We start from the raw sequence: 26440 nt of genomic DNA, 5'->3' as shown, positions 1-26440 counted from the left end.
GTGGTATATTTAAATGTGAACCCCAACCCAAAGTCTAAATCCACATTGCGATTGGTACGTTGCCCCATGTTCTTTCTTTCCCGTTCTTTTCTTACTGCTAGTAAAATTTTAAAAAAGGGGTCTAATTAAAGTTTAATTAACTAATTAATTGTGTTATTTTTTTAAAATAAATTAAAGTATGATTGAAAATATAACATTGAGGATGAAATACAAACGTGTGAAGGCAAAGAAAAAAAAGGTGGGGATTTTAGGGCTTTTATAAATTATGTTGGATTTTATAAAATGAAAAGTTTCAGTTGATTTCGAATGATTTGAAAATGTGAGAAAATTTTTATGTTGTGTAAACACTCCCATTCCATGTAACAAAAAGGAATTTTGAATATTTTAACAAAAATAACTTTTTTTTTTGTATTTTCGACATAAATTTTTATATCACGATCCCATTTGGCTTTTTCGATTCAAGTTCGGCCAAATATGAATATTTCTCCATATGCCGGTTCAAATTTGTAATGTGGCGGATGCTTTGGCTATATATATATATATGTATGTATATGATTTGGATAGAGTTAATAATTGTTTTTGGTATTTTTCATGTAAATAATGATATTTCGTACTATTTTAAATATATGAATTTAAAAACGAAGCAAACTGCTAAAAATATATCAACATGGTAGGTCATGACATCCACCATAACATCTTAAACCACTATTGACTTTTTTTAAAAGTTGAAATCATATGATATAGATGTAAACTATATCATACATCACATGTTGTTTATAATATTTGATCAATGGGAGAACAACCGGTGAGTCGGTTGAATATTATACCCTTTAATTTCAAGGTTAAGATTTCGAATCTTCTTATCTTTTTCATCTGTTAATCTATCAGTTATAAATTCTATATTATAAAAAAAAATATATTTGATCTCGATATCATTATTAAGATATATTCCTCTTTATTCATAAAATAATATTATTAAGATATATATATTTGGCTACATTTTTGCTAATATTCTTCAAAGACTATATCTTATCTTGCAATATTTTTCATTTGTATGAATATTTAGAATTTTTTTTATTTAAAATGTTCAGTTTTTAACAAATCGTATTACTTAGTTATATATTTTCATTTTTCGATTTATTTTTGCAATTAGTTCAAATTTAATTAATTCAATTTAAGAAACCGATATTACCGTAAAAGAAATCTCAGAAATGAAAAAGGAAAAATGGGTTTCCTCATTTTCCAAAGCAAACGGCACACACGGTTCACCGTTCACTGCAGTGACCTCGTACGTCTAAACTCTCCTCTCTCTCTTTTTTCACATTATTTACTTTTATTTATTTTTTATTATTTTACATACACTTAATTATTAAGTTAAATTTGTAATTAATTGCATTCGGACATGGTCGGTCGTGCGAAAGGCGGGTATCTCCACGTCATTGTGCGTGCGATCTCTCGAGCCCCATGTGAACTAGGGTTTCCTATACTTGCTTTCTTTTCATTTTCTTTATATTTTTCTTATTTTGAATATTGTTTTTTTATAACTTATTTTGAATATTTTTTTACGCGCATTTTCCATGTATAAAGTTTTAAAGTATCCATATCCCTCTAAATTCACTTTAAAAATATAACGAAATTCGGTTTCATATTTTAGGGTGGATTAGTGTTTATCAATTTAAAATTTGAAAATAAAGATAACAATAGTTAGAAATAATTTGTTTGGAATTACATACGGTGAGAAACTACATTTCCAAAATTCATGATATGGTAATACTAAGAGACAGTTGAAGTTCCAAATAATCTCTGATAATAACGATATATATATATATATATATATGGAATTATACATATATATTGTGTACCACAAACTCAAGCGTTTTTTTTATATGATGATAATGATACATATCACTTGAAAAATTTAAATTTTTTTTAAATTTTCGTATTCAATTTTTTAAAATCTTTAGCTACCATTATGTACGCATGCGCGTGTATGTATATATATGTATGTAATGTAATTCGGTCGTGGATATGTGTGTGATATTGTTCTCCAATAGTGTGATGACAAACGGGCTAGAGGTGCGGTTGTGAAGAGATGCATATATGAGATTTGATATATAAATTAATATCATTATCGTGATTGAGTTTTGCCTCGTATATATTTTGTCTGGTCCATTATATTCTATTTTTATATCTCCCAAATTTAATACCTAGGATTCGTGATACAAAATTATACGCACGCACACACATTAGTACTTATATATACATACATATACATAGTATATATTGTACATATATATATAAACACACACACACATTGCTCCATATCCCCTGTTTTTCCCCTACCTACAAACCGATATTTGATAATAATTTTGCATATACAGACACATAATCGAATTGTTATATGTATGTGTATGTATACATATAATACACAAGAATATGAAAATAGGTTATGTATCTACAAAATAATGATTGGTTTCAACAACTAAATCATATGCTTTCGGTTACGGCTTTATAAAATAAACCGATAACAAAAAGTTGGCGTCCAATTTTTTAAAAATAAGAGACGGGTATATTTTTCCTTGCTCGATAGGAAAAAAAATCTATATTTTAAAAATGAATGATACAAAATTGAATATTTATATTATTCGAATCTAAATTCGAAGGTCAATTTAAGATAAAACTCTTAATCTAATAAATAGTTGAGAATTTATATGTTCGGCAGTTTGGTTCCAACATGAAAAAAAAAACACACCAATTATTTTAATTGATGAATTAAAAAATAAAACATAACAATTGAACTTGAATCTTTTCAACCGGAGAGTTAGAGGTGGATTTTCCCGATTTCAATTGTGTTTCAGTCCCGGTTTACATATCCAAATCAAAATATTCAACCCATAAATTACAGTATGTATTTCATATATATATTTTTAACAAATAAGTTTCATAATGAAGGAGATTAGGCATATGCATGTGCTGGTGAGTAATTATAAGAAGCACTGAAAATGAGCACGAATTACGCAAATTGTAATTATAAAACCAAAATAGAAAAAAAGGATTAATTACATTATTTTGACTCGAATATAATATTCGCATATATAACCCGTACAATACGACCCATATCAGGATACACACGTTTGTGAATTGATCATGTAAATTGGTTTAAAATGATTAATTGATCAAATGATTAATTGGTTGGTTCCCATTTAAGAAAAATAATCACAATACTTTTTAAGTGATTGGATTTTGTTATTTTTGGCATATTCTCCATTATTTAATAACTTTTTTTTCAAAATAAAAATAAAAATGAGAATTTGTGTTAAGTGGTAACTACCATGGACGCATAATATAAATAATAGCCTAAATGATTGAACAATGATTAATTGAGAAAGTAATTAAATGGTCAAATTAGCTGTCATTTATTCCATATTCAATAATTAATGAAATCTCGTATTTGTTTTCGGCAATTTTTTCAATATAGAAATTATCATTTAAATTTCGAATATATATATATATATATATATATATATAATATAGACTACACAAATTTAGATCGTAATACCATAATTTCTACTTTCTATTACTGTTTACTCCAGATTTAATTAAATTTGCATTTGCTTAAACCTAATTTCAGATCTTTTCGTATTTTTTTATTTTATTTTTTCACAATATAGTGACAATTAATTAATTGTACATTTTTTAAATATTTGTTGATATAATATATATATATATATATAATATAAAATTAAAATATGCCGCACCAGAAAGTAAGCCGGATCACAGTCTTGTGCCTTGGAAACTCCTCTCTCTTCTCGTGTCAGTCAAACTTGCAGATGCAGTAAAAACGCATAACTCTGCTGCCCATTTTTTAATTTTTTTAATGGCTATTAATTAAATTCACCTTCTTTTCATAAATTAATATCATTTTTAATATAAAACTTTTTTAAATCAACATTTCTTATTTGTAAGAATTTTGTATTAATAAAAAAAAATTGAAGAACATGGTTCTTTTCCCCTACTAGTTTTTGAATTGAGAATTGGTTCATGCTTCCAAATTATGAATTTTTCCTTGACCCAATAAATACATTTCTGTTATTCATTCGGTTATTTTTATTTAAATTTATCCATTTGATATTTTTTTTTTCAATTAGTTCCACGATTATATATTATTTTATTCGGTTTTATTAATAACCAATAGTTATTAAAAAAACATCAAATCAATCCAGACGAAATTGGTTGCCCACTTCATGCTTTGTCATAACCAAGTCCATCAATAAAAAAAAAAAGATTCCATGAATATTGAATCTACATTGTACAAAGACTGTCCATATATCATTTTATTTATTGGTGAAAATTAGTAGATATATAAACATTAACCAAACTTCCGGATTTTGAAATTCAGACATTATGGGCCGAATTGTTAGAGCTGAAATATAGTTTGGGCCAAAGCCCAATTTTGACTTTCCCTAATTCAAAATGTATTTACACATTTTGGTGTATTTGTTGTGTACTCCGACCTTTAAAAACTTTCGTCATTTCGTTTTTGGTTTGAATTAGACTATAAAATGGAAAATAATTTGTTTTTTAAAAAAATCAATCCGGTTTAAAAAATATTTGATTTTGTAAAAAAAAAAAATCAAATTAATCATATGTATATTTGACAGATGATACTATGGACTACGAGTTATTGCAAATTAATATTAATGGTTAATAGTTGTTGCCACTACAACATGATACATTATATATATTCACAGATTTTTTTTGCCCACCGTGCACTTGCATCTATCTATGTATTTATCAACCAATAAATTTAGGTTATGAATAGATGGGGTTTTAAGAGTTTTTAAAATTAAAAAACCAAAAAAATAATGAATTAAATTTTTATAAATTTTCTTGAATGGTAGTGGTTTTTATTTTGGGTTTTTGGCTTTAGTTTTTGGTTTTTGGCTTTTAAGAGTTTTTAAAATTAAAAAACCAAAAAAATAATGAATTAAATTTTTATAAGTTTTTTTGAATGGTAGTGGTTTTTATTTTGAGTTTTTGGTTTTAGTTTTTGGTTTTTGGTTTTTGGGTTTTGGATTTTATAAGTTGTTGAATATGGAGAGTTTTCACAATTTTTGGATTTCAAAAAGTAAAAAACCGACAATTAAGTTTCTTTTTATTTGGTTTTTCTAAAAACCCGAAAATCTATTTTATAAAAAAAATCAACTAAAAACTAAAAGCCACATTTTTTTATATTTACAAACTTATAAAATCCAAAAGACAAAAATCAAAAACAAAAAACTAAAGCCAAAAACCCAAAATAAAAACCAATGTCATTCGAAGCCTAAGTTTGTAAATCTAAAAAATTGTAACTTTTGGTTTTTAGTTGTTTTTTTTATAAAGTAGATTTTCGGGTTTTTAGGAAAACCAAATTTTAAAAAACTTGATTGTCAGTTTTTTTCAGTTTTAAAAATCCAAAAACTCCGAAAAACTCTTCTCATAGTTTTTTTAAACATTACAAAAAAAAACAGAAACTAAAAACCAAAACTCATAATAAAAACTATTACCATTCAAAACAAAATATCTTGAATTTAATTTAATCGCAATTAGTTATATTATATTCATATATTTAAGAGCTCAATGCTTAATGATTGGTTGCTTTTTTAATTATGATAAGAGCAGTAAGGATCAAAAGAAGAAGCACTAAAGATTCAAATGCATTCATGGAGATGAAAGGTATTACGAAAACGAACCAGGTCGCGTTCTCATTCCAAATGCATTCCCACGACCGTACAAAGAAGCTTGGCCCTCTCTTTGATTTCAAGGTGGCCCTTTTTATTTTCATAAATGTGTAGTGCTCCCTTTATGGGCAATTACGGTGGCATATCAAATTCAGATTTTAAAAAGAAATTGACTATAACTTTTTAAAAATAAATTAAATTAAAATTTTCGAGCTGAAAAAAATAGTGGAAATAAAAGGAGTTTTTATAGTTTATATAAAATCGATTAATAATAATAATAATAATATAGGTTATACAATGATTCGGTTGCATATATAGTATATACATGCTTCATCAATGCTATATTACTAATTGTTTTACCCACATGTACACATAATGTTCCTATTTAATCAGAGATCTTCACTTTGACATCCCTAAAAGAAAATGTCTTGTGTACCATAAGATAACAAGTTGATTTATATAACAATATTACTTTTATATTTGCACAAACATCAAACATATGAGTAAAATAAGATATAATAAACTCAATTTATTTTGATAAAATATAACTACCACTATTAAAAATGCATATGAGATAATTGGTTTTTCATTAATATATTATAAATATATTTAAAATTTTAAAAGGACTTTCATATTTTTTTTAAAACGTTTTTTTTTTTGGATTGGGTGAATGATTAATGTTTTAAATGATTAAAAAGAGTGCTGGTTTTAAAAATAAAATTCAAAAATTAATAATGATAGGATTCCAAGGTCACCAATGAGGCGATGGTGAAGGTCGGTCCTCATGTTTTGTGCGTCTCTTATCTCTATATGGGCCTCGTCACATTTCACCATTTCTTTTCTCCCCTTTAAATCATTTCACCACCATTCTTTTTACCAAATTTTTTTTTACTACGAACTACCCGTGAATTATCTATACATAATATTCAACATATAATATTAAAAAAATTTATTTTTGTAATTAGTTTTAATTACTACTGAAATAGAAAAATGATTACTGCAAAAACAAATCTCTGTTGCTTTCTCACATTTTCACATTTATCAATTTCATCGTATCTCCTACTAAAGTTTCCTCTTTTTTTTTTTTTCTATTCCATCTGTCCCGTCATTTTCACATTTATCAAAATATTATTTTTTTTTAAATTTGGAAATTCTAACTTACCTATTTCTATTAGTCTTTATATTTTAAAATTCCAAAATTAATTATCAAACTTGCAAAATTATTATGTTATTTGTTTTTGTGACTTTTCTAAATTAATAAAATATGTTTCATGCACAAGTCTCGAACTATTATTTATTTCCGTGATCTTTCTAAAGTAATATGATATTCTAATATGTACCAAATTTTATTTCCTTTTTCTTTTCTTTTCAAATTTGACGTGCGTGTGTAGTAACGATTTGGCATTTATATGTACAATATTTTGAAAAGGGAAAAAAGTAAAACTAATTAGGGTTTCAATTTCAATAATTAGGTATACGTGATGCCTACAATTAGAATATCAACACGTCTGAGTTGTTTGCAGTAACATAAGATTTGGTTTCAAACAGATTATCTGCCCAATTCGGCCATATTAACAATTTCTCGAATATTAGGGGAAATACTATTAAATATTAATCAATCCACACCCATTTCAATAACGTTACAAAAATTATTCATATTTATGTACAACACAAATACATCCACTTCTTTATGTATCCAATTTGTTTTTGTTTTTACAATCGAATTGGCAAGAGAGTTCCTAATAATAAAAAAAACTTACATCTCACTTGTATATATATATACACACACCCACCCACACACATCAAAGAATTCATGTGTAACATATACAAAAGAAAAGAGAAAATAGAAAAAAAAAGGGTGATAGGATAGGAAGGCGTGCAAGAATAAAATATGATAAATGGGCTCCAACTAGAGATCACTTTGGAAGTGAAATGGCAAACAAACTGACAAGCATGCATATCCAAACACCATTTCCATGCTCTCTCTCTCTCTCTCTCGTTTTCCTCTGCTCATGCATCGGTTCTTCTGCTTTCTATTCCCTTATAAATATAGCTCCCAGCTTCCAGAATCTATGAAATATACCATCACACATATAAACCCTTCTCTCTCTCTGAAGGAATTGACCGATGGAATGGAGGGAATGCTACCTAGACGCGACCTTGGTGCCATTAGGGCTTATGATATCAGCCATGTATCATGTTTACTTGTGGCACAAGGTACGCACAAAGCCATTCACCACCGTTTTAGGAGTCAATGCCGGAGCTCGCCGGCTCTGGGTCGATTCCATCATCAAGGTAATTAACTAATATTTTGATTTACTATCATATACCATACATATAATCGTATACGTTTTGTAAAACAAAGTTTTACTCCGCCTTTGGTTAGGACAACGACAAGAAGAACATCCTGGCTGTCCAGACCCTGCGAAACATCATAATGGGATCGACATTGATGGCTACGACCTCCATCCTCCTCTGCGCCGGGCTCGCAGCGGTCATCAGCAGCACGTATTCCGTGAAGAAGCCCATCAACGACGTCGTTTTCGGTGCACACGGTGACGTCATGGTGGCTCTAAAGTACGTCACCGTCCTCACCATCTTCCTCTTCTCCTTCTTCTCTCACTCCCTCTCCATTCGCTTCATGAACCAAGTCAACTTCCTCATCAACGTCCCCATCTCCCTTTCACCGGAAAAATCGCCGGAGGAGGAGCCGGTGGTGGTGACGGCGGAGTATGTGACGGAGCTGCTGGACAAGGGTTTCGTACTTAACACCGTCGGGAACCGATTGTTCTACGCGGCCATCCCTCTGATGCTTTGGATTTTCGGGCCGGTGCTCGTGTTCTTCTGCTCCGTCGTCATGGTTCCCGTGCTTTACAACCTTGATTTCTTGTTCTTGAGCAAGTTCCAGAGTGGAAAGACCGAGAAAATCCATGGCTGTAGATCTGTTTAGTGTAATGATTCCGGTAACGTAGCCCAACTGGTTTTCTCTAGAACAACGGTTAAGAACAAGAGAGATGATGTCATGTTCGAATCATATATGACTTTTCACATCGTCACTCCATTGGCATGCATATATACATATATATGTATTTGTATGTATCGTTTGTGTTTGCGTATGAATTTGTGTGTGTGTGTGTCACGTGCTTACGTCACGGGAATCAAAATGGGAAAATATGAGGTATGATGTTTCACGTTTTGATTGGAAAATGCGAGAATTGGAACGACGCTTTTTATTTCTTCTTCATTACCTTTTCATTCAGTTGGTTTGATAATATATATATATATGGAAAAAATTCCTAAAAATTTCCAAATTTGCAATTTGGTGAAAAAATAATTTCTATATTTTTTTTAATGTTTTTAATTGTTCCTAAATTTGAAAAAAAAAATGATTTAATCATTCTTAAAATTGTTTAAAAATATGATATTGATCCGGTTCCGACGGCAAAACGGTGAAAACACCAACGAATTGAGCATTAAGGCCCACGGGCATGCGCAAATGAGCATGCACAGTACACAAAATACGTATTTCTTCTTTTCGTGGACTCCCGGAGATTATATATGCCTCGTTATTTATAACAAAAGAAATAAAATAAAATTGAAGCGACGGACCTAGAATATGATGCAAGAATGTGAAAAATGTTACAAAGAATGATGTAATCTTTCGTCGAAGTTCAGTTCTCCGGACAACTTTTTTAAAAAAAAAGGAAAATCCATCTGTTTTTTTTTTAATTCCATATAAATACATCCCATATTAAATTATTCTCGAAAAAAATTCAAATTAAACAAAATATTTTCAATACCTTCACTGGATTAACTTTTATATATGTATGTATATAATTGATAGTATTTTTTATAGGAATTTTAAAATTTATATATTTTTATTAATTTTTTTTATGGAGATTACTTTTTTTAAAAAACTAAAATTTAGGGTGTGAAAAAGCAAACAACTGTCGCGAACTTTTTCAAAGGATTGGGCTTAATAATGGGTTTAACATGATGAGCCCATTAATTACATATCTCAGCCCACAGAGGCCCAAACAGAGACGGGGAGGAATTCGGACAACAAATGTCAAATCTTTGTTCCGCCTACCTGTCAAACCCCCAACCAAAACGCCGTTGAAAACCCAATCCCTCCCTTTTAATTACCCTTTAAATTCATTGATTTCAACCGTATGATATTTACATTCCACACGTCAAACCCAAGCTTTTATCCGGGGAAAAAAAAATTCTATAAACAAAATAGAATCCTAAGTTTTTTTTTAAAAAAATTTAATCAATAAAGGGTCATATTAGCAGAAAACATCGATCTCTAAAAATTTATGCAAGTAAAAGTGGTGAAGAAAAAACACTAATTTTAAAAAAAACATGTTTTTAACATAAAAAAATTTGAAATATGGAAAATTGTGATAAAATATTTTGTTTCAAATAAAAATTTATCAGGAATAATGTATATTGAAAGGGTAACGAGATTTCTATAAAGGAGCTTTGAAATCACGAAGTTATCCACGACAAAAACATGAATTATTTTGAAAAGGGACCAGTAAAAAAATGCAGTTGATTTTGACCGTAAAAAAAACAAAGACTGAGAATCCTACTTCGAGAAACTGCCACGTGTAGGTCACGACATCCCCACGAAGCCACACCTCACGTTGCCATCTTCCGTGCACGCTCTTTCAGTCTTTCTCATCACCAACCAAAAAAAAAACAATTCGTCCATTCTCGGTCTTCTCCTTCACAAGTTTTGTTGGCTAATCCAGTTATGGCGGCCATGAAGCTCGTTTCTCTCTTCCTCTTGGCCTTGGTTTTCACCTCTGGCGTCTTCGCCAATGCTGGTGTCGCCGACGACGGGACCACCGGCTCCGACGGCGGAGATGCGTTGGTTTCCGAAATTCAAATTGATCAGCTCAACGCCAAGATCTATGCTCTAGGTTTTCGCTTCTTTTCTCTGCCCGAAATGCCTCTCCGACTGAGTAGTTGCTTGTTTTGTTCGGATTTGGGATTCGCATGGTCATGGCTTGTGGAATCTGCATGGCTTTAGTCAGATTGGGAGTTCTAAGTTTAGGGGGTTTAGGTTACGCGTTTTTGTTCTTGGGGCAGTGGCTGATTGGTTTCTTGGCTGATTTCAACCGAGTTTCTGCATATACATTCAATCATTGTGGTTAATGCGAATCGTAGAGACTAGCAATCATGTTGCATCTTTCCATTTGATTGTATCGAAAGGCCTGATGAATTGGGACTTATGTTTTCTTTGGTGAAGAATCCCAAATTGATGAGAAAACCCGAAAACTTAAGGGCAAGGAGGAGTTGATTGCAGAGAAGGAGAAACGTCTCCAAGAAAGACAAAACAAAATTGGTTCCTTGCAGGCTGAGGTCTCATCGTTGCGGGTATGCGTAGAATAGTCTCAGTTCCATCTCTGGTTTTGACGTTTATGTATGTATTTTCAATGCTAGATTTGTCGATATTGTTTTCGGCTCTATACTTTTTCTCGATTGTATTAATCTCTCGTTACGTGCTGCTTACACCTGAGTTTTACGGTTTACTTGCTTCACAGGAAAAGGGTTCATCAGATTCTGCGGAACAGCTGGGAAAGGCTCAAGCACGGGCTGTCGAACTAGAGAACCGGGCGAGTAATTGACTCCGAACACCAACTGTTCTAAAGGAGTAGGAATCGACAAACATCAGTCTCATCATTATTGTTCTACTTTTGGTCACAGATTGAGACACTCAGGAAGGAGCTAGAGAAGAAAAACAAGGAGAAAGAATCCACAGAAGCTAGGACTAGTGAGGCTGAGAAGAAGCTAAGTGTATTAAACTCGAGGCTGGTTGAAGTACGTTCTTTCCGCCCACTGTTTTTTCTTCGTATCAGATCATCATTCTGCAGTTATCATGTCTTTTGGAGTCTCAAATATTGTTAATCTGGTCGTTCCAGTGTACCAGTACCTGCGTATCGATGTTCTTTGTCAGCGTTGGCTGGGTTTCATGAAGTTTCCAGACTTCAATTTTCATTTTCTCTCTTTCGCTCCCTGTTTTTCTTACACCATTATCTTCTCTGAACTCGTAGATCTAGTTGTATGGGAGTTCTGAATAGTTGCTTCTTGCTGATATCTGTATTGCATTGTGTTTCCTTGCATATGATTTTGTCATCATTTGTCCTTGTTTGGATCTGTGCTACTTTTTAAGACAAGCTTCTGTAGATGTTTACGAAAGTGTCTGATACGTTGCAGTTTCAGAAGACAAAGGATGAGCAGGAAAGCAAAATGCGAAAACTTGAGCGTGCTCTTCAGATTGCTGAGGTATGATACCTTATAATGGATTAGTGTCACCAGACTTCAAATATTGACTCTCACACTCGGTTCTGCTGAAAATACTTTTCCAGGAAGAAATTTTGAGGTTAAGTCATGAGGCAACCTCGAAGGCAAAGGAACTGCATGAGGTAATAATTTGGCATATTTTTCCATCTTTCTTTTGTCTCTACGGTTGGTTTTTAAGCATCAGAATAACCTTGTGATTGAGATAAACGAGCGGTGAAATAGAAATTACGATGTCATGTTCTGAGTAACTGATTGATCTAATGTTTGTTCGGAAGCTCATTTTTATTTCCTTTGATAACTTACCAGTCCAGCTTCTGTCATATGGTCTGGTTCTCTATCAAAGTGTTTCATATGGTCTGATAGCTAAAAGTTTTTAACAATTTCTATCGTATGGCCAGGTTCATGGTGCGTGGCTTCCCCCGTGGCTTGCCATGCGCTGGATTGATTTCCAAGTAAGCTCTAATTAGTGTGTTACCGTTCGTAATGTAAGAGACTTTCTAGTCGTATTTTAACTTGGGTACATCTTGTAACCCTAGATTTCTGCGGAGACACACTGGGATGCCCATGGGAAACCAGCCATGGACTTAGTACTTCAAAAGGTAGTGTTTAATCCTTATCTGTAAAATGCATGTCTCTGAACAGTTTAAGGCTTCTAGCTAAAGAAATTTTTATTATCTGATAAGGCAACGGAAGCAAAGGATCAAGCTGGAAAATGGGCGGAACCTCATGTGGAAACAATGAAAACTGTAAGTAGCATATCGGCATTACTGTCGGACCATGGATTTGGTGATTTGCATCGATAATTCTTTCAAAGGAGGAAGATGGACTGAGAAAAGAGAGTCGTTGAGCACTGTGTATAATCAGACGGTGCTTTATTTGAACACCAATGTTTGCACAAACTACTGTTTCTAGAGTACGATGAGGTTCGTAACCTATATTTTATGACGTACTTCTTGCAGAAATATATCCCGGCTGCGAAGGAGGGGTGGGTCACTGTTAGGACATACATTGAGCCGCATGTGCAAACAATGTCCACTAAAGCAAGAGAGGCTTATGAAGCATCAAAGGCTGCTCTTTCTCCACATGTTGTCATGGTCCAAGAATATATAGATCCCTATTATCAGGTCCAGTATCTTTGTTATCTATTAGTAATTTCACCGATACGAATTTGCGAGCTGTTTACTGACAAAGCTATCTGATTGATGTGTTCTTTACATTCTCCAGGAGGCTAAAGTGTACGTTGATCAAGTGGCCACAGCCACAAAACCCCATGTCGATAGAGTGAGAGTTGCCGCTAAACCTTACACAAAGAAGGTGACCCATGTCTGTAAAAAGTTTCTCAAGTCTGCCTCAGCATATCACCATCAGGTCTGTATTCAAGACAATTATATTCATATATATATACGCACAGACTATAGATCTGAACAAACCTTGCGATGGAAAGTGGCTGTTTATCAGTATAATCTGTGTGTTGTCTGAAGGTTCAAGGAATGGTCGAAGAGAAATTGAAGAAACATGAGCTGACGGAGACTTTCGCAACCAAAGAGTTTGTTTGGTTCACGGTATTTGCCCTTATTAATCTTCCGGGGCATTCCCCAAGACGCTATGGTTGTCGTTATATATATATATATATTTTTTCTCTTGAACTCTGCTGCAGGCTTCAGCGTTATTGGCGCTACCGATCTATGCTGTGTACAAACTCTCGTGCTCTCTTTTCTGGTAAGTCTAAGACTAATGAATGCTTTATACCATTATATATACATATGTATATATATATATATCAATGTTGGTCTTTATATATATAGGGGGAGGTGATAATTCGTGTTTTCTTCCGCCTAGTGATAATTTTTTGTGCGTCTATGTAATTGTTAACTTACAGCAAAAAGGGACAGAAGCCCGCAAGACATCCTCATCACCATGGTCGTCGTAAGGCCAAAAGGGGTCACTCCGACAAGTGAGGTACGCCATCATCTTGTGTTATTTCTCGATTCCATGTGAAAGTCAGAACGATACATCAACTAGAAGATTGTGGGCTTTATTGGATCAAACTAGAAAATCTCGGACATATGGATGAACGACTTTTGGCATGTTCAAGAGATACATAATGGAGGTGTAATGTAATCTGTTGATGTGCATTAGGAAAGCGAAAACGCAAACGCAAAAGGTGAAAATGATAGGAACACCATGAAATCATTTTGGAACAGCTTAAGCTGTCTCGTGGTTTGGCCATCAACTATTTGTTAATCCTTTTTTTTCCTTTGGGGCAGGCAAGAGCTATGTAAGAGCTTTGACACGATCACTTCCGAGGTCATTGGGTCACCGATTGGGAAAAGGTTACGGTCGGGGAGAGCCCAGAAGGTGCCCAATGTTCTTTTACCTCTTCCTTTTTTAAGTATTTCCACACACACACAAAAAGAAGGAAAGAAAGAAAGAAAGAAAGAAAGATTTGACACGACATAGAGGAGGAATGTAGCAAAGGTTTCATTGCGATTAGGGTTTCACAGGACCGGTTCTTTCTTTCTTTTTCTCCTTGTCAGTTTTTGTTTTGAGATAATATTACTTCCATTTCTTGCAGTTTTGATAACATATAACAAAGCTTTTGCATGGGGTTTTGTTTTGTTGGATCAATGGTTTTCGAATTTGGCATCTTCTGATACATTGTCAAGTGGTACACTAGCTCTATGCGTGTGTTTTTGTTATGCGATTGGTATTAACGTTTTGGTTCGGACAAAATGATCTGAAGACTGATGTTAGGTTATCTGAATGGTTTTGAGTTCGGACTTGTAAATCTAGAATATTTATGGGTCGGATTTGGTTTTTGGTTTTGACAGATGTTATGTTCGGAGATCTGATTAACCACAAAAATGTTGTGTAAGTCTATGAATTTTTTCATATTTTTTCTTACAACAACAAGATTGTTCTTACAAGATTATTTCCACCGTTTAATAACTACAGAATTATATTATCATTTTTTCTAGAATTCGTTTTCGTTACAGTATTATTTTTAAATATTCGAAATTTGGGTACATAAGATCGATTGGGTTTTAAATTCTTATATCCAAGGTCGAGATGGTTGGGTTACGAGTTCGGATATCTTTTAACGTTTTCCGCTACTTGATTCTAATGGGATATCGTTCGTTTCTTGTCCGAATTCTACGTCTTAGAATCTAAGACAATGCATTCATTTAGCACGTGTTTTTCGAGCGCGTGGGTCGCAATAATTTAGTGGGTTTCCTGTTGGACTGCAAATCATCAAGCTCTATGCGATCTTTGAGGCCGCCATTATCATCCTCCCGTGTTTGGATGTTGAAAGCAATGTAATCTTTTGGCTGATCCCTTTGATTGGTCAACATTCCTGTTTTTTTCTTGAACTGCTAAACCGAAACCAATGAACTTTCTTACCAAACGAACATAACATCTTCAAATCTTTTGCTTCAGTTAACAACAACCAAAAAAAAAACATAAACATAAACTAAAATCACTTGAAACGTCCATCAATATGAAGGCCAGTACCCATCGAAGTCCATGCAATGGTTCATCTCCACCCCACCAAACCCACCCTCCGCCGCAAATGAAGAGCCGGCACCCATCTCCGGCCCACTAACGCCCGCATCTTCGAGTGGCGCCGGTGGCTGAACCATCGCCCCTCCTCCTAGGTTCAGATTCAGACCTGAGACCGGCATGTTGGTGGGCTCACCGGCTAGTTGGTAGCTCAGATGCGGGTGCATGGCGCTTGTGGAGGCTCGGAAGACGCGAGAGAGCTCGGCGAGCTGGGTGTTAGCCATGAGAATCCGGTTAAAGGTTTGATCTTGGGGATGGATTATGGATTGTGGAGGAAGCGGGAGGAGATTTTGTGAGATTTCAGGGTAAGGGTTTGTAGTTGATGAAGCTCTTGTGCTATTATTGCTTGTGTATTTCCTGTTTCCTTCGCTCTTCTTGAACACTCTGCACACAACCCATTCGTCTTGCTGCAGCCAAAAGCGAGAGAGAGAACATAATTTAGTTTCTTGTGTGGATTAATCTCGGTATCTTTAAGGTAAAAAAAATCTATTAAGAATAGTTTAATTCGTCCCTAATGTTATAATAGGTTGTTCATCACATGTAAAGGGTATAGAGGAAATCGATCGATATAGTTCCATGTACGACATTATATACATATATACGATGTATCGGATGAAAGCAACGTTAAAATACGCACCTTGGAGGTTCTGTAGGAGGATTTAGAGTGAATACGGTACTCATGCATGACCCAGCAAGTCTTCTCGCCTCTAGGAGCTCTGCCTCTGTAGAAAACCAAAGTCTTCTTCATCCCGACCATCTCAGAGGTCGTGCTGTTGAATATCTCCTTGTCTTTTCCCGTCGTTTTCCAGTAACCCGTGTTCGTCGCCCTGTTCGTCCTCACCCCCGTCGGATACTTCCGGTCCCTTAGGTTGAAGAAGTACCACTCTTTCTCTTGCGGGTATGCGTAGAATAGTCTCAGTTCCATCTCTGGTTTTTCCCTTAGGTTGAAGAAGTACCACGCGTTCCCTCCCATTTTCGCCTTTGCTGTTATTGACCCGTTATTCAAAAAATGTACTTTTTTTTTTTTTTATTCCGATTTTCTTACGGACCAAGAGAAAAGAAACAAAGACAATATGTTCTGTTTGGTTGTTTCTTGATACGGGGCGTCAAGTAAGCAGATGAGAAATTAACGTACGTACGTGTGCATGACTTCCTTTGATGTGTAGATATTTGGTTGGGAAAACGTTATTGTGCGTATATCTAGGGTTTTGTTTTTCCCATACGTAGTGACAAAGTCTTTGAAATGTGCAATTTGGATAAGGTTAAACTGCGAGAAACGGCTCGTTTTAATATCGGTCTTGGTTTGGGAAGATCTAAAAGATACGAGAAAAATAAAATGAACCGAATAGTATATACATATATATATATATATATATATATATCTCAGAACCCAAGAGAATTGAGTGGGCCTTGCATGCATTCTAGATGCTACGGGGACAAAGAAAGGATAACACCTTGAAAGAAAAAAAAACACGGGCATATATGTAGTGTTAATATATATGAATTTATTTTATATAAATATCGATATGTATATATAGTGAGAAAAATAGATATATTATTAACCTAGATCCATCCACACATATATATATACGCATAATGATAATCAATATGTATGCAAATATATCCAAATCTGTATATGTTTAGTTTAAATAAATATTCATGGATGCATATATTTGGTATTTCTCAGTGGTATGTCAAAGTTGCGACGTTAACAACATTCAAGACCAACATGTATGTTTCTTCAAGTTTTTGCCTTATATATATACATGTATGCACACACACGTGTATATATTAGGTTAGATTTTGTTTTTTGTTTTTTTTTTGCGGAAATTCAGATAATAGTTTCTAAACAAGCAAATATTTTTCAAATGGATAATATTAAAGCCATGAAGAAACACCAAAACCCTAAATCAATGTGCAACAAAATGAAAATGGATTCGTAATTATATCGATCGGCAAACGGAGAGAGTATACATGCATGTGTATCGTGTGTGTGTGTGTACGTACATACGTATATTAATACGTGGATCTTGAATTAGGGTTACGTACCAGGAAGTTCCCAGGGCTCAGATTTGTTGAGGTCAACGTCGGCGATCGCTTTTCCGGTGAAATTTGCGTCGGCGATTTTATTCACCAAATAATATGAAATTAGCTCTTCGTCCGTTGGATGAAATCGGAAACCGGGAGGCAAAGCTTCTTCCTTGCTCTGATCTCCTCCTTCCATGTGAATCTCTCTCCTCTATTCCCAATCTCTAAATTCCAAAAACTACACTTACGTAAAAAACTTTTGTGGGGAAAGTTGAAATCAAGCTAATAAATCATTAATCGACACCAAAGTATCTACCGATAATACATGTGTGTGTATATATATATATATATATATATGTATCGGTCGACTTTTCAAAAACGATTTGATTGATAAAGTGATGTGTGCTCTCTGTATATATGTGCTCTTAAAAAGAACAAAGGAACATATGAAAAGTGATGGGAAGAGGAGAAGAAGAAGACTACGCACAAACATCTATATACACACTGATACACACACACATATACATGAAGATGTACAGGTGCACCTATATATACACACATACATACTTGAACATGTACATGAAGATGTTAGGGTATGTGAAATTATGAGCTTACTTGCTTGGGAGAGGAAAATCCAGACAGCAAAAATTCTATGAGATTAGGGTTTTGGTGGTATCATATATCATGGAGACAAAGGATTACTTGTGAGAGTTTTGTGGAGAATTAGAATTCAGAAGACGACAAAAAATTAGGGTTTTTTTTAGTTGTCTTACTTTTTGCAAATGCTAAACCAATAGATTATTGTCAAATTATGACAGCTTTTAATTCTTGAGGATTGATTTCTAGAGGGGGGATTATCATGATAACCATAGCTGCTGACTTTATATAAAAAAATAAATGTAAAAAAAGAAATTGGAGTCGATATTTTGGTACGTAAAATAGAATCGAAGCGAGTACTATATATAAATTTAATCCTATCTAAAATCACTTTATATTATTATCTTGAACCAGATTAATGAAAAATCAGAACCCCCGATTGAAAATAATTTTAAAAACAAATAAAAACAAAAATTATATAAGAATTTGAAGTGAATCCGAGCTGCAAAACTCGAACCAACCCGAGATTTGATAAAACGAATGGCTGGAATTTCTGTAAAATAAAAAAATATAATTAAAAAAAATAACTGAGTAAAATAAATGTGACGAAGAAATGTCTCACCTAATATGGGTCTTCAAGTACAAGGCACATGCAACTAAACCCATCGTCTCCAAATTTTATCTTATGTTTAATTTGTGTAGTTGGTCAAGAAATTCTTCATTAGCATCCCTTAATCACTCCATCTTACCTCACAGACACACGTATATACGCGTCATATGTATGTATGTATGTATGTATGTATGTATGTATGTATGTATGTATGTATGTATGTATGTATGTATGTATGTATGTATGTATGTATGTATGTATGTATGTATGTATGTATGTATGTATGTATGTATGTATGTATGTATGTATGTATGTATGTATGTATGTATGTATGTATGTATGTATGTATGTATGTATGTATGTATGTATGTATGTATGTATGTATGTATGTATGTACGTACGTACGTACGTACGTGTAAACGCCTGTATATTATTGTTATCATGTTTAGATTCAAGAATAAATGATTTAGTTATCACCAAAAAAAAACTTTGATACATAGTTAGTTATATATATATATATGCCCCGTGAACGACTGTGTCGAACCTATGCGTACACGCATATTAGTGTTAGACACATTCGCCTATAAAAATGTTATAGATCACTCTATTAATATAAATTTCGCCAAATTATTGAACTTAATTATTTAGTTTCACAAAACATCGTATAATGTTGGCTGAAACCAGAACCATCTAATAAAAGTTTCTTTACCAAATAAATATTTAATTCCAAGAAATATTATATAAATAAAATGTTATAAATATCTTTGTTGTTTTTAATCACATCATAAGTTATTATTAAAAAAATCCATTTGAGATTCTATGAAAAAATATATATATATTTTTATAATCTGGAAGTTCACCCGCCATTTGATCTAATTAAATCTCTTAGAAGATCAGAGAAACTCATGTGAATGTCCATTCCCAATTGAGGATTCGAACCGGGGTTGGAAAAGAGTTATGGAAATATTCCAACCGTATCCTATGTATTATTATATATGATCGGGAAAAAAACACGGCTTGATCACTTGAATGTTTGCGATTGCGTTTGCGTTTGCGTTTGTGTTTGTGTTCATATATATAGCGATCGAAGTTGTACATTTAAATTTCGTACATATCTTGACGGTCCATTAATAATAGCTTTTACATATCAAGACGGTCCATTTATAATCAATTTTAATATATATTTGTATTCCATAATACACACACATATATATATATATATATATATATATATATATATATAACTGTATGACGATAATGACTCCAAATAATAATTATAATTCCAACCCATAGCAACTTACACAAAATCTCTCACCAAATCTAATAATTTTCTTATTTGGAATAGTAAAAAAAATAGAAATTAGTTGTAAACTGAAAAATCACGGAACAGTAAAAATTTGCATGAAATGAAGAGACAAAAGCTTGTGATGATGCTCCTACGTGAGGACACATCATACTGTGCAGTTGTCATTTCTTGCCACTTTTATATTTCTTTTTGTTTTTTTATGATATAAAAGTTATTACATTCTTATTGGACCACTTTGGTTTGACGTGTAATGTAATAGGTGAATAACAATTTCTTTTAATTAATTGAATAAATGTTTAGACAATGATTTAACGGCTATCGGCATTCATGAGTTGCCATTTTTGAAATTAATTAATTAATTAATTAAAAGCTTTCGTACCATTTATGTATTTTATGAAGAAGTTTATTGAATTATATATATATATATATATTGCTTTTACTTATCACACACTTCGTGTATGAAAAATCGAGATCCACCTTCCAAAGTGTCCCGATCATTTCGGACCTACCGTTATATACATTTTCCCGTAATGTTTCCTGCATTGCTATCATTTATACTGACGTATGCCTTCGTATAACATTTAAATAATAATTTTAAAGATTGTTATAATCCGTTTGCAGCCCATTTTTCAAATGTTAGGGATATATTCACTCATCCAAGAAATTACGACCCATGATATATATAAATGTATATTATACACACACGTGGAAATTATATAATCGGGTCGATTAGGGTATCACAATATATACTGCTAAAATACAGGTGGCTGCATTTTTTTCCTCCAAAAGAAAGTGACAGGATTCATGAAATTGGGTTTGATTATGTGCGGAATTCATGCTTGGCATGCTACTTGTTGCACACTTCATGTAAATATTTAAGCCCCGTTCGTTACCATATGCTTTTTAAATCTAAGTCTTTGATGTTGATTTGAATACCAATAGCTCTTTGCTCAATTTCGCAAGAAACAATCCTTTTGATACTGACACGTGGAATTATATTTCAAAACCATTGTTGTTAATTATATTATAATGATTTTGTGCCAAAATTGTGGTGGAAATGAGGGATTACAAAGAATTAAGGGTGGCTCCTTCGATTCCATGAAGCAAAATTGAATCTTCTAAAACAAATAACCCCGTATAATCATATTCTAAGAAAAATTTAATAAATATAATTTTCTAAAACAAAGAAAAAATCAACCAAAACGAATATAAAAATAATCCAAAAATATTTTTTTGGTATTATATAATTATCCTATTTTTTTTAAGTAAAGAAGGGAGGAAAAAAAAACCACGTGGTTCCGTCTTCTTTTGGGTAAGAACGAAGGCCCAACCAAGAGAGAATTGGGCTTCTCTCTCAACCCCATGGAATCTCTGCACAAAACGCCTTGCCGTTTTCTTCCTTGACGGCCTTCTTGAAACGGCACGATGTGGCAGATTTCGAAACGACGACGTATATTGCTGTTACTGTTTCAAACGCTCTGCATGTTTGAACTTGCAGTTAGTTGTCTAAGCTTCTGGAGAAATCGGGTTTATTCAGGAAACAGCGAAACAACGACGATTGATCCGGGAAACCCTAAATCTCGATCTGGATCATGGTATTAGGTTCTTGATTCAGGGGACATTGGGTTTATCTTTCTCTAGACCGACTATCGTCGGGAGTGTATTCTCGTCTTATAGCGATCCGCAGGGGAAGAGGAAGAAAATGTCGGCGTACGACAATGTCGTGGTCGGAAAACTGAAGCTGAAAGGTATGCCGCTTGACTTGAAGTTAAGTGGAGTTCAGAAGAAGAACAAGAAGAGGATGCACTATTCTCCCCCCGCAGGCGGCGGCAATGAGAACGCTGCAGGTTAGTTTGTAGGGGTTCTCTTGATTATTATGTTAAATCACATTGCATCCTAATGCGAGGATACTCTGGGTTCAACAATCTGAGGGAAATTTTGGTCGTGAATGGCGGTTTTCCCATTTGGTATGTGGTAGGAGAGTGTGTCTGTACGTGAGAGAACGATAGTGTTCATCTGTTAGATAGAAACTTTCATGTGAAGTGCTCAAAACTTGTTTTATGTTTTACAAGATGCGTCTTGTCTCATGGTAAAGGTATAACCTTATGTGGAAGAAATCTAGCTCTGTTTGCTTTAAAGTCTTACTGCAATCAATGGATCTTGCAGCGACTGATCCTTCTTCAGCAATTAGATGTGTTCCAAGACTGTTTCTGAAAGAAATGGTCGTTGAAATTTCAAAACACTCCACTGTTTAGGGTCATTCTCATAGTCTCTCCTGTCAAGGATTACCTTTGTCTTTGGTATTACTTCATGAAATGGTTATTGTTGCTAAATGAATCGACAATAACTCGTTGAACATGTTCTGTATGTTTCCGCATTGAGTTTTCCTCTGAAATCTCCGACGGAGCCTCGGGGGAGGAAGAACGGACCCCCCCGCTCCTCAAGTGCAGGAAAACACAATCGATAGACCCCTAGGTTCTATCATGTTCATGTTAGAAATCCAGGAGCTTTAAGCGTAGAATTCAAGCATACCCGTTTTCATTCATATGAACCTCATGTCACCTTTCTCCCACACCGTTCTTCCACGTCTCAATTCAACCTGCTTCGGATTTCGTATTCTCTTCAGCTCTGAGTCCTTGGTAATTAAACTTGTATATATGATCTGGATACTGACAGGTGACAATACTACGCTGTCCAAGCACAACGGAGACAACGAGGAATTCATCCGTGGCGACCACCTCACGCCAGCGGAAAGGAGGTATCTTGAGCAAACACAGAAATTAGAGCCACAGAAACTGGCTAAGATGGCGAGAAAGTCACACCGTGACAGGATCCACGAGTTCAACCAATGCCTAGCCAATCTAACCGAGCATTACGACATCCCTAAGGTCGGTCCTGGCTAATTGGACCCTCCCCGGTACGGTAGGTATTGCCATTGGCAACTCCAGCTGCTTCATTAATGAACTGAGGAAAACGTTTTGGTGTCCTCATGCCATTGTATGCAATTTGAGTTGCTCTCGTTTTTTTTTAAGTGAAACATTTCAAACGTGCAGGGCCCGAGACATTACTTAAAAAAAATTATAATTATTCGGATTTTTTTTTATCATATTTGATTGGAATATGATTATATATTATTGGATTTGATTCCACCCTCTGCTCAAACCTAGCTATCGGAACCGAAGTTAATTGCATAGATTCAGCCTCCGTCAAGCAGACGGTCAAATTTTCCTTCTAACTTGTATTTGACTAAGGTATTTTGTTGGGTCCTATTGTTTGGTTCATATGCATTAGAGACTGAATGTTAATTATACATCCTTTACGGTCATCAATTTGAGGAAACACTCTATTGAAACAGCTGATTATATGCAGTGATATTTGAGCATGATAAAACGGCTTTGGTTGCTTGTTACCAGCAGGAGCCTGTTGTATGCTATGCTGGTAATTTGAATAAGGATAACTATAACACAACATTTTGAAATGGTTGAATTTTGGTGTGATGCTTTGTATGGAGTTTCAAGTAATCACTTGTTTTGTCTGCTTTGACGGTGGAAGTCCTATATATACTCGAAATTATAGCCTTTATGCTGGTTAATTGAAAAACAAAATGCTTCTTCCACTCTGCAGGATATGAAGAGACCATTTGCACCAATGAAGGCGGTGGATATGTAGGAAGTGATTGCTGACATCATAGAGAAGATCAAATGGGAAATGTACTAAACAGGGAAAGGATTCTACTTGTGCAGCATCTTGTTTCTACCTCGGCCTAACCAAGTAGGCTTTTAAACAGACTTCCTGAAGCAACTACAAGACTTGTTCTTTTGTAAGCTAAAAAAAATACAGGTTTGAAGTGCTTTTTTGGTTTTATGTAGATTTGTGATACTTTGACTAAATTGGCTGATTGAATGTGATCCTTGCCGTTCGGGGTTAACTCGTTCATAATGCTAGTTCGATGCATCTCGTTGCTTGAAGCAAACCGATGCATAGGCACTGGATCGGTTCATCTGTTAGATTAGATATGGTTTATTTTCTGGTTGGATCAAATAGCTACGAACATATAGTTACAGTTTTGCATTATAAACTCCACGGGACAAACATCACATTCTCATTCTCGAGCAGATAATGGGACATATGGTGTGTGGTTAATGTGAGTAGGAAATTCCATGTGTTTTCACCCACTTCCTATGATCATATCTCTCCATGTTTCAACTACAGAAAACCCTGAGGTGTGTTTCATCTTTATTTTCCTTTACCCGTGCCGCCTTTTTCATCTTCAGAACCCAGCAAAGCTAGCCACCAACCCGAGCAGGAGCGCAACACCAAAGCTCAAACCAGCACTGGAAGCAGCAGATGCGGGTGGTTCGCTCTCATCAGCCGCTGGCATCTTCTTCTTACCTTCATTGCTTGGTGCGGGAGCTGGAGAATCATCTTCCGAAGGTGCTTGGGCAGGTGCAGTTTCCGGGGCAGAGTCTGAGTAATCATCTTCCTCACTTGGCCCGGGAGCCGGAGCCTTTCCTCCCTTCTTGGGAGCCGGGGCCGGTGGCGGAGTGAAGGGTGGTGGGGGAGGAGCCTGAATCGGAGACCCGAGCCCAGGAGCCACAATGGGCATGCTGATCTGAACCACGGACAAGTTGAAAGGGTTTTGGAACACGGGATTAACGTACTGAGCGTTCAAAGGTGAACCCTTTACTCCTGATCCAAAGAATATCTTCCCATTCATCTTGGTACAGTTGAGGAAACCGTTTTGTTGTTGTCCCAAACCAGTGGTCTGATACAGAGTAGTGAGCAACGTGCTCCTGTCCTTGAGACCCTTGAGCTTGATCTCGTCATAGTAGTCAAGAACCACGTGGTTCATGAGAATGTTCTTGATCTCTTCCTCGGGTCTACCCGAGATAGAGCCCATGGCGTCGTTGTCGACCGCGAGAATGGTTATCGTCTGGCGTTTGTTGATGGGCACGTTCAGACCGGTCCTGGTGAAGAGGTCATTCATGGTGCTGAAATTAGGGTATTTCTCAAGGACTCTGGTGATGTTAACGGCTGAGATGGTGGTGGAGGAGAAGACGATTAAGATGGCGAGCAATAGGAAAGAAGAAGAGGAGGAGGAAGAGCCCTTGAGACCCATTTTTTTTTTTATTCTTTTATTTATTCTTCTTTAATCTTCTTCTTCTTCTTCTTCCCCACAAAAATGGGGAAAATGGTTTGTAGGGTTTATATATAAAAAAGAATCAAGAGAGGTGGTTATGTGATGAATGGTGGAGAGACATTTTCTATTGTGTTTGGTAATTTTTGCTTGAGGGTATTTTTGGGTGACCTAAAATTATCCTTTTTTATATATAGATTTTATCTTAAATTGAGTTTTCTTAGAGTTCTATTATTAGGGTGTACAATCTAGCATTGACTCCTATTTATATGTATTATGATCCCAATTACATTTACAATTTGTAAATAATTATAAGAATTAATTGTGATACGTGTTGTTCCATATCAATTATAAAACTTTAAGATGATATAACATATAGCCACCCTAATTGAAATACTTCTATTGTTAACCGAATATATTTTAGTGTATTATTTCATCTTATTATTACGTCTCCCAAACATGTTAAGGCTGGGCGCCGAGTAATTTCCTCGGGTATTTCGAATCACCACGCATTTGCTATAAAAAGAATGAAAAAAGCGTACATATATTATAAAATTAAGGCTATTAAAAAGTTCGGTACAGTTATAAATAAATCTACGTGTGATATAATTATAATCAATAATTTTAAATGCAGAAATCATGCTCAACACGTAAGGTTATTTTTTTCATGTTATTTTATAATATATTCAAAAAGTTATCTCTATATAAATGCATGCAGTACGTTTACGTAGATGCATGTAGGCAACAGTTTCGTGTTCGTGCATGAGTGATGTTTAAATAATAATAATAATAATAATAATAATAACAACAATAATAATGGTGATGATGATGGTAATTGATTGAGTTGAAGCATAAAAAATAATTAAAAAAAATATATATAGGAGGAAAATGTCAACGTAGAAGGGACCCCAAGGCAAGGGACAGAAAGAGAGGAAGCATGTGGCTTTGGTCGGTGCTATGGTTTTGCATCATTTCCCACGAGGCTCTCTTTTTATCTTCCTCTTCTTCTGCTTCTACTTTGTGTGACCACGACATAATTTTATTATTTTTAATTTTTAATATGTTCACAATCACACTATTTATAAATCACATCTCCGATAGTGACGAATTTGCTGAATTGATTTTTTTATCTGCGGCTTTTATATATTATAATAGTTATATATATGTTT

At 34.4% G+C, this 26440-nt stretch overlaps 5 protein-coding genes across 7 annotated transcripts; 3 read left to right on the top strand and 2 right to left on the bottom strand.

The window, feature by feature from the left end:
- The first annotated feature begins 7487 nt into the window (after window positions 1-7487).
- On the top strand, window positions 7488-8956 carry LOC104803882. The gene is made up of 2 exons (XM_010527978.1): window positions 7488-8015; window positions 8107-8956. Exons 1-2 carry the CDS (start codon window positions 7848-7850, stop codon window positions 8668-8670), a joined length of 732 nt encoding a protein of 243 aa, XP_010526280.1. The 5' UTR covers window positions 7488-7847; the 3' UTR covers window positions 8671-8956.
- A 1469-nt stretch (window positions 8957-10425) lies between these two features.
- LOC104803883 (leucine-rich repeat and coiled-coil domain-containing protein 1-like) lies at window positions 10426-14932 on the top strand. Its single transcript, XM_010527979.2, has 15 exons — window positions 10426-10648; window positions 10978-11105; window positions 11273-11344; window positions 11436-11549; window positions 11946-12014; window positions 12098-12154; window positions 12431-12484; window positions 12569-12631; window positions 12716-12778; window positions 12992-13156; window positions 13257-13400; window positions 13514-13594; window positions 13690-13751; window positions 13912-13991; window positions 14300-14932. The coding sequence occupies exons 1-14, from the start codon at window positions 10480-10482 to the stop codon at window positions 13988-13990; spliced, it is 1320 nt and encodes a 439-aa protein (XP_010526281.1). The 5' UTR covers window positions 10426-10479; the 3' UTR covers window position 13991; window positions 14300-14932.
- A 485-nt stretch (window positions 14933-15417) lies between these two features.
- Window positions 15418-18351, bottom strand: LOC104803880 (protein CUP-SHAPED COTYLEDON 1-like). 2 transcript variants are annotated; one of them, XM_010527977.1, is made up of 5 exons: window positions 18237-18351; window positions 17643-17859; window positions 16559-16577; window positions 16231-16483; window positions 15418-16000 (listed from the first exon to the last, which is right to left on the bottom strand). In XM_010527977.1, the coding sequence occupies exons 2-5, from the start codon at window positions 17815-17817 to the stop codon at window positions 15527-15529; spliced, it is 921 nt and encodes a 306-aa protein (XP_010526279.1). In that variant the 5' UTR covers window positions 17818-17859; window positions 18237-18351; the 3' UTR covers window positions 15418-15526. The 2 variants fall into 2 exon arrangements, with proteins under 2 accessions (XP_010526279.1, XP_010526278.1); XM_010527976.1 differs by having other exon boundaries at window positions 17643-17845.
- A 3304-nt stretch (window positions 18352-21655) lies between these two features.
- LOC104803879 (protein FAM32A-like) lies at window positions 21656-24061 on the top strand. 2 transcript variants are annotated; one of them, XM_010527974.1, is made up of 3 exons: window positions 21656-21981; window positions 22811-23056; window positions 23759-24061. In XM_010527974.1, exons 1-2 carry the CDS (start codon window positions 21837-21839, stop codon window positions 23035-23037), a joined length of 372 nt encoding a protein of 123 aa, XP_010526276.1. In that variant the 5' UTR covers window positions 21656-21836; the 3' UTR covers window positions 23038-23056; window positions 23759-24061. The 2 variants fall into 2 exon arrangements, with proteins under 2 accessions (XP_010526276.1, XP_010526277.1); XM_010527975.1 differs by having other exon boundaries at window positions 22811-23060.
- Window positions 24062-24175: 114 nt separating this feature from the next.
- LOC104803878 (fasciclin-like arabinogalactan protein 3) lies at window positions 24176-25404 on the bottom strand. The gene has a single exon (XM_010527973.2). The coding sequence runs from the start codon at window positions 25251-25253 to the stop codon at window positions 24405-24407; it is 849 nt and encodes a 282-aa protein (XP_010526275.1). The 5' UTR covers window positions 25254-25404; the 3' UTR covers window positions 24176-24404.
- Window positions 25405-26440: the final 1036 nt, after the last annotated feature.

The sequence above is a fragment of the Tarenaya hassleriana genome, unplaced genomic scaffold (assembly GCF_000463585.1).
Source record: "Tarenaya hassleriana unplaced genomic scaffold, ASM46358v1 Cleome9, whole genome shotgun sequence".
Lineage (NCBI taxonomy): Eukaryota > Viridiplantae > Streptophyta > Magnoliopsida > Brassicales > Cleomaceae > Tarenaya > Tarenaya hassleriana.
This window is presented reverse-complemented; position numbering and strand designations above follow the sequence as displayed.

Bases quoted from the DNA above. Each gene is read 5' to 3' on its own strand.
- LOC104803882 (XM_010527978.1), top strand. From the start codon at position 7,848: ATGGAATGGAGGGAATGCTACCTAGACGCGACCTTGGTGCCATTAGGG. The intron at 8,016-8,106 runs GTAATTAACTAA...GCCTTTGGTTAG, and splicing joins GGGTCGATTCCATCATCAAG to GACAACGACAAGAAGAACAT.
- LOC104803883 (XM_010527979.2), top strand. From the start codon at position 10,480: ATGGCGGCCATGAAGCTCGTTTCTCTCTTCCTCTTGGCCTTGGTTTTC. The intron at 10,649-10,977 runs GTTTTCGCTTCT...TCTTTGGTGAAG, and splicing joins CGCCAAGATCTATGCTCTAG to AATCCCAAATTGATGAGAAA. The intron at 12,779-12,991 runs GTAAGTAGCATA...TACTTCTTGCAG, and splicing joins ATGTGGAAACAATGAAAACT to AAATATATCCCGGCTGCGAA.
- LOC104803880 (XM_010527977.1), bottom strand. From the start codon at position 17,817: ATGGAAGGAGGAGATCAGAGCAAGGAAGAAGCTTTGCCTCCCGGTTTC. The intron at 16,001-16,230 runs GTGCGTATTTTA...TTTTGGCTGCAG, and splicing joins CCTCCTACAGAACCTCCAAG to CAAGACGAATGGGTTGTGTG.
- LOC104803879 (XM_010527974.1), top strand. From the start codon at position 21,837: ATGTCGGCGTACGACAATGTCGTGGTCGGAAAACTGAAGCTGAAAGGT. The intron at 21,982-22,810 runs GTTAGTTTGTAG...GGATACTGACAG, and splicing joins CGGCAATGAGAACGCTGCAG to GTGACAATACTACGCTGTCC.
- LOC104803878 (XM_010527973.2), bottom strand. From the start codon at position 25,253: ATGGGTCTCAAGGGCTCTTCCTCCTCCTCTTCTTCTTTCCTATTGCTC.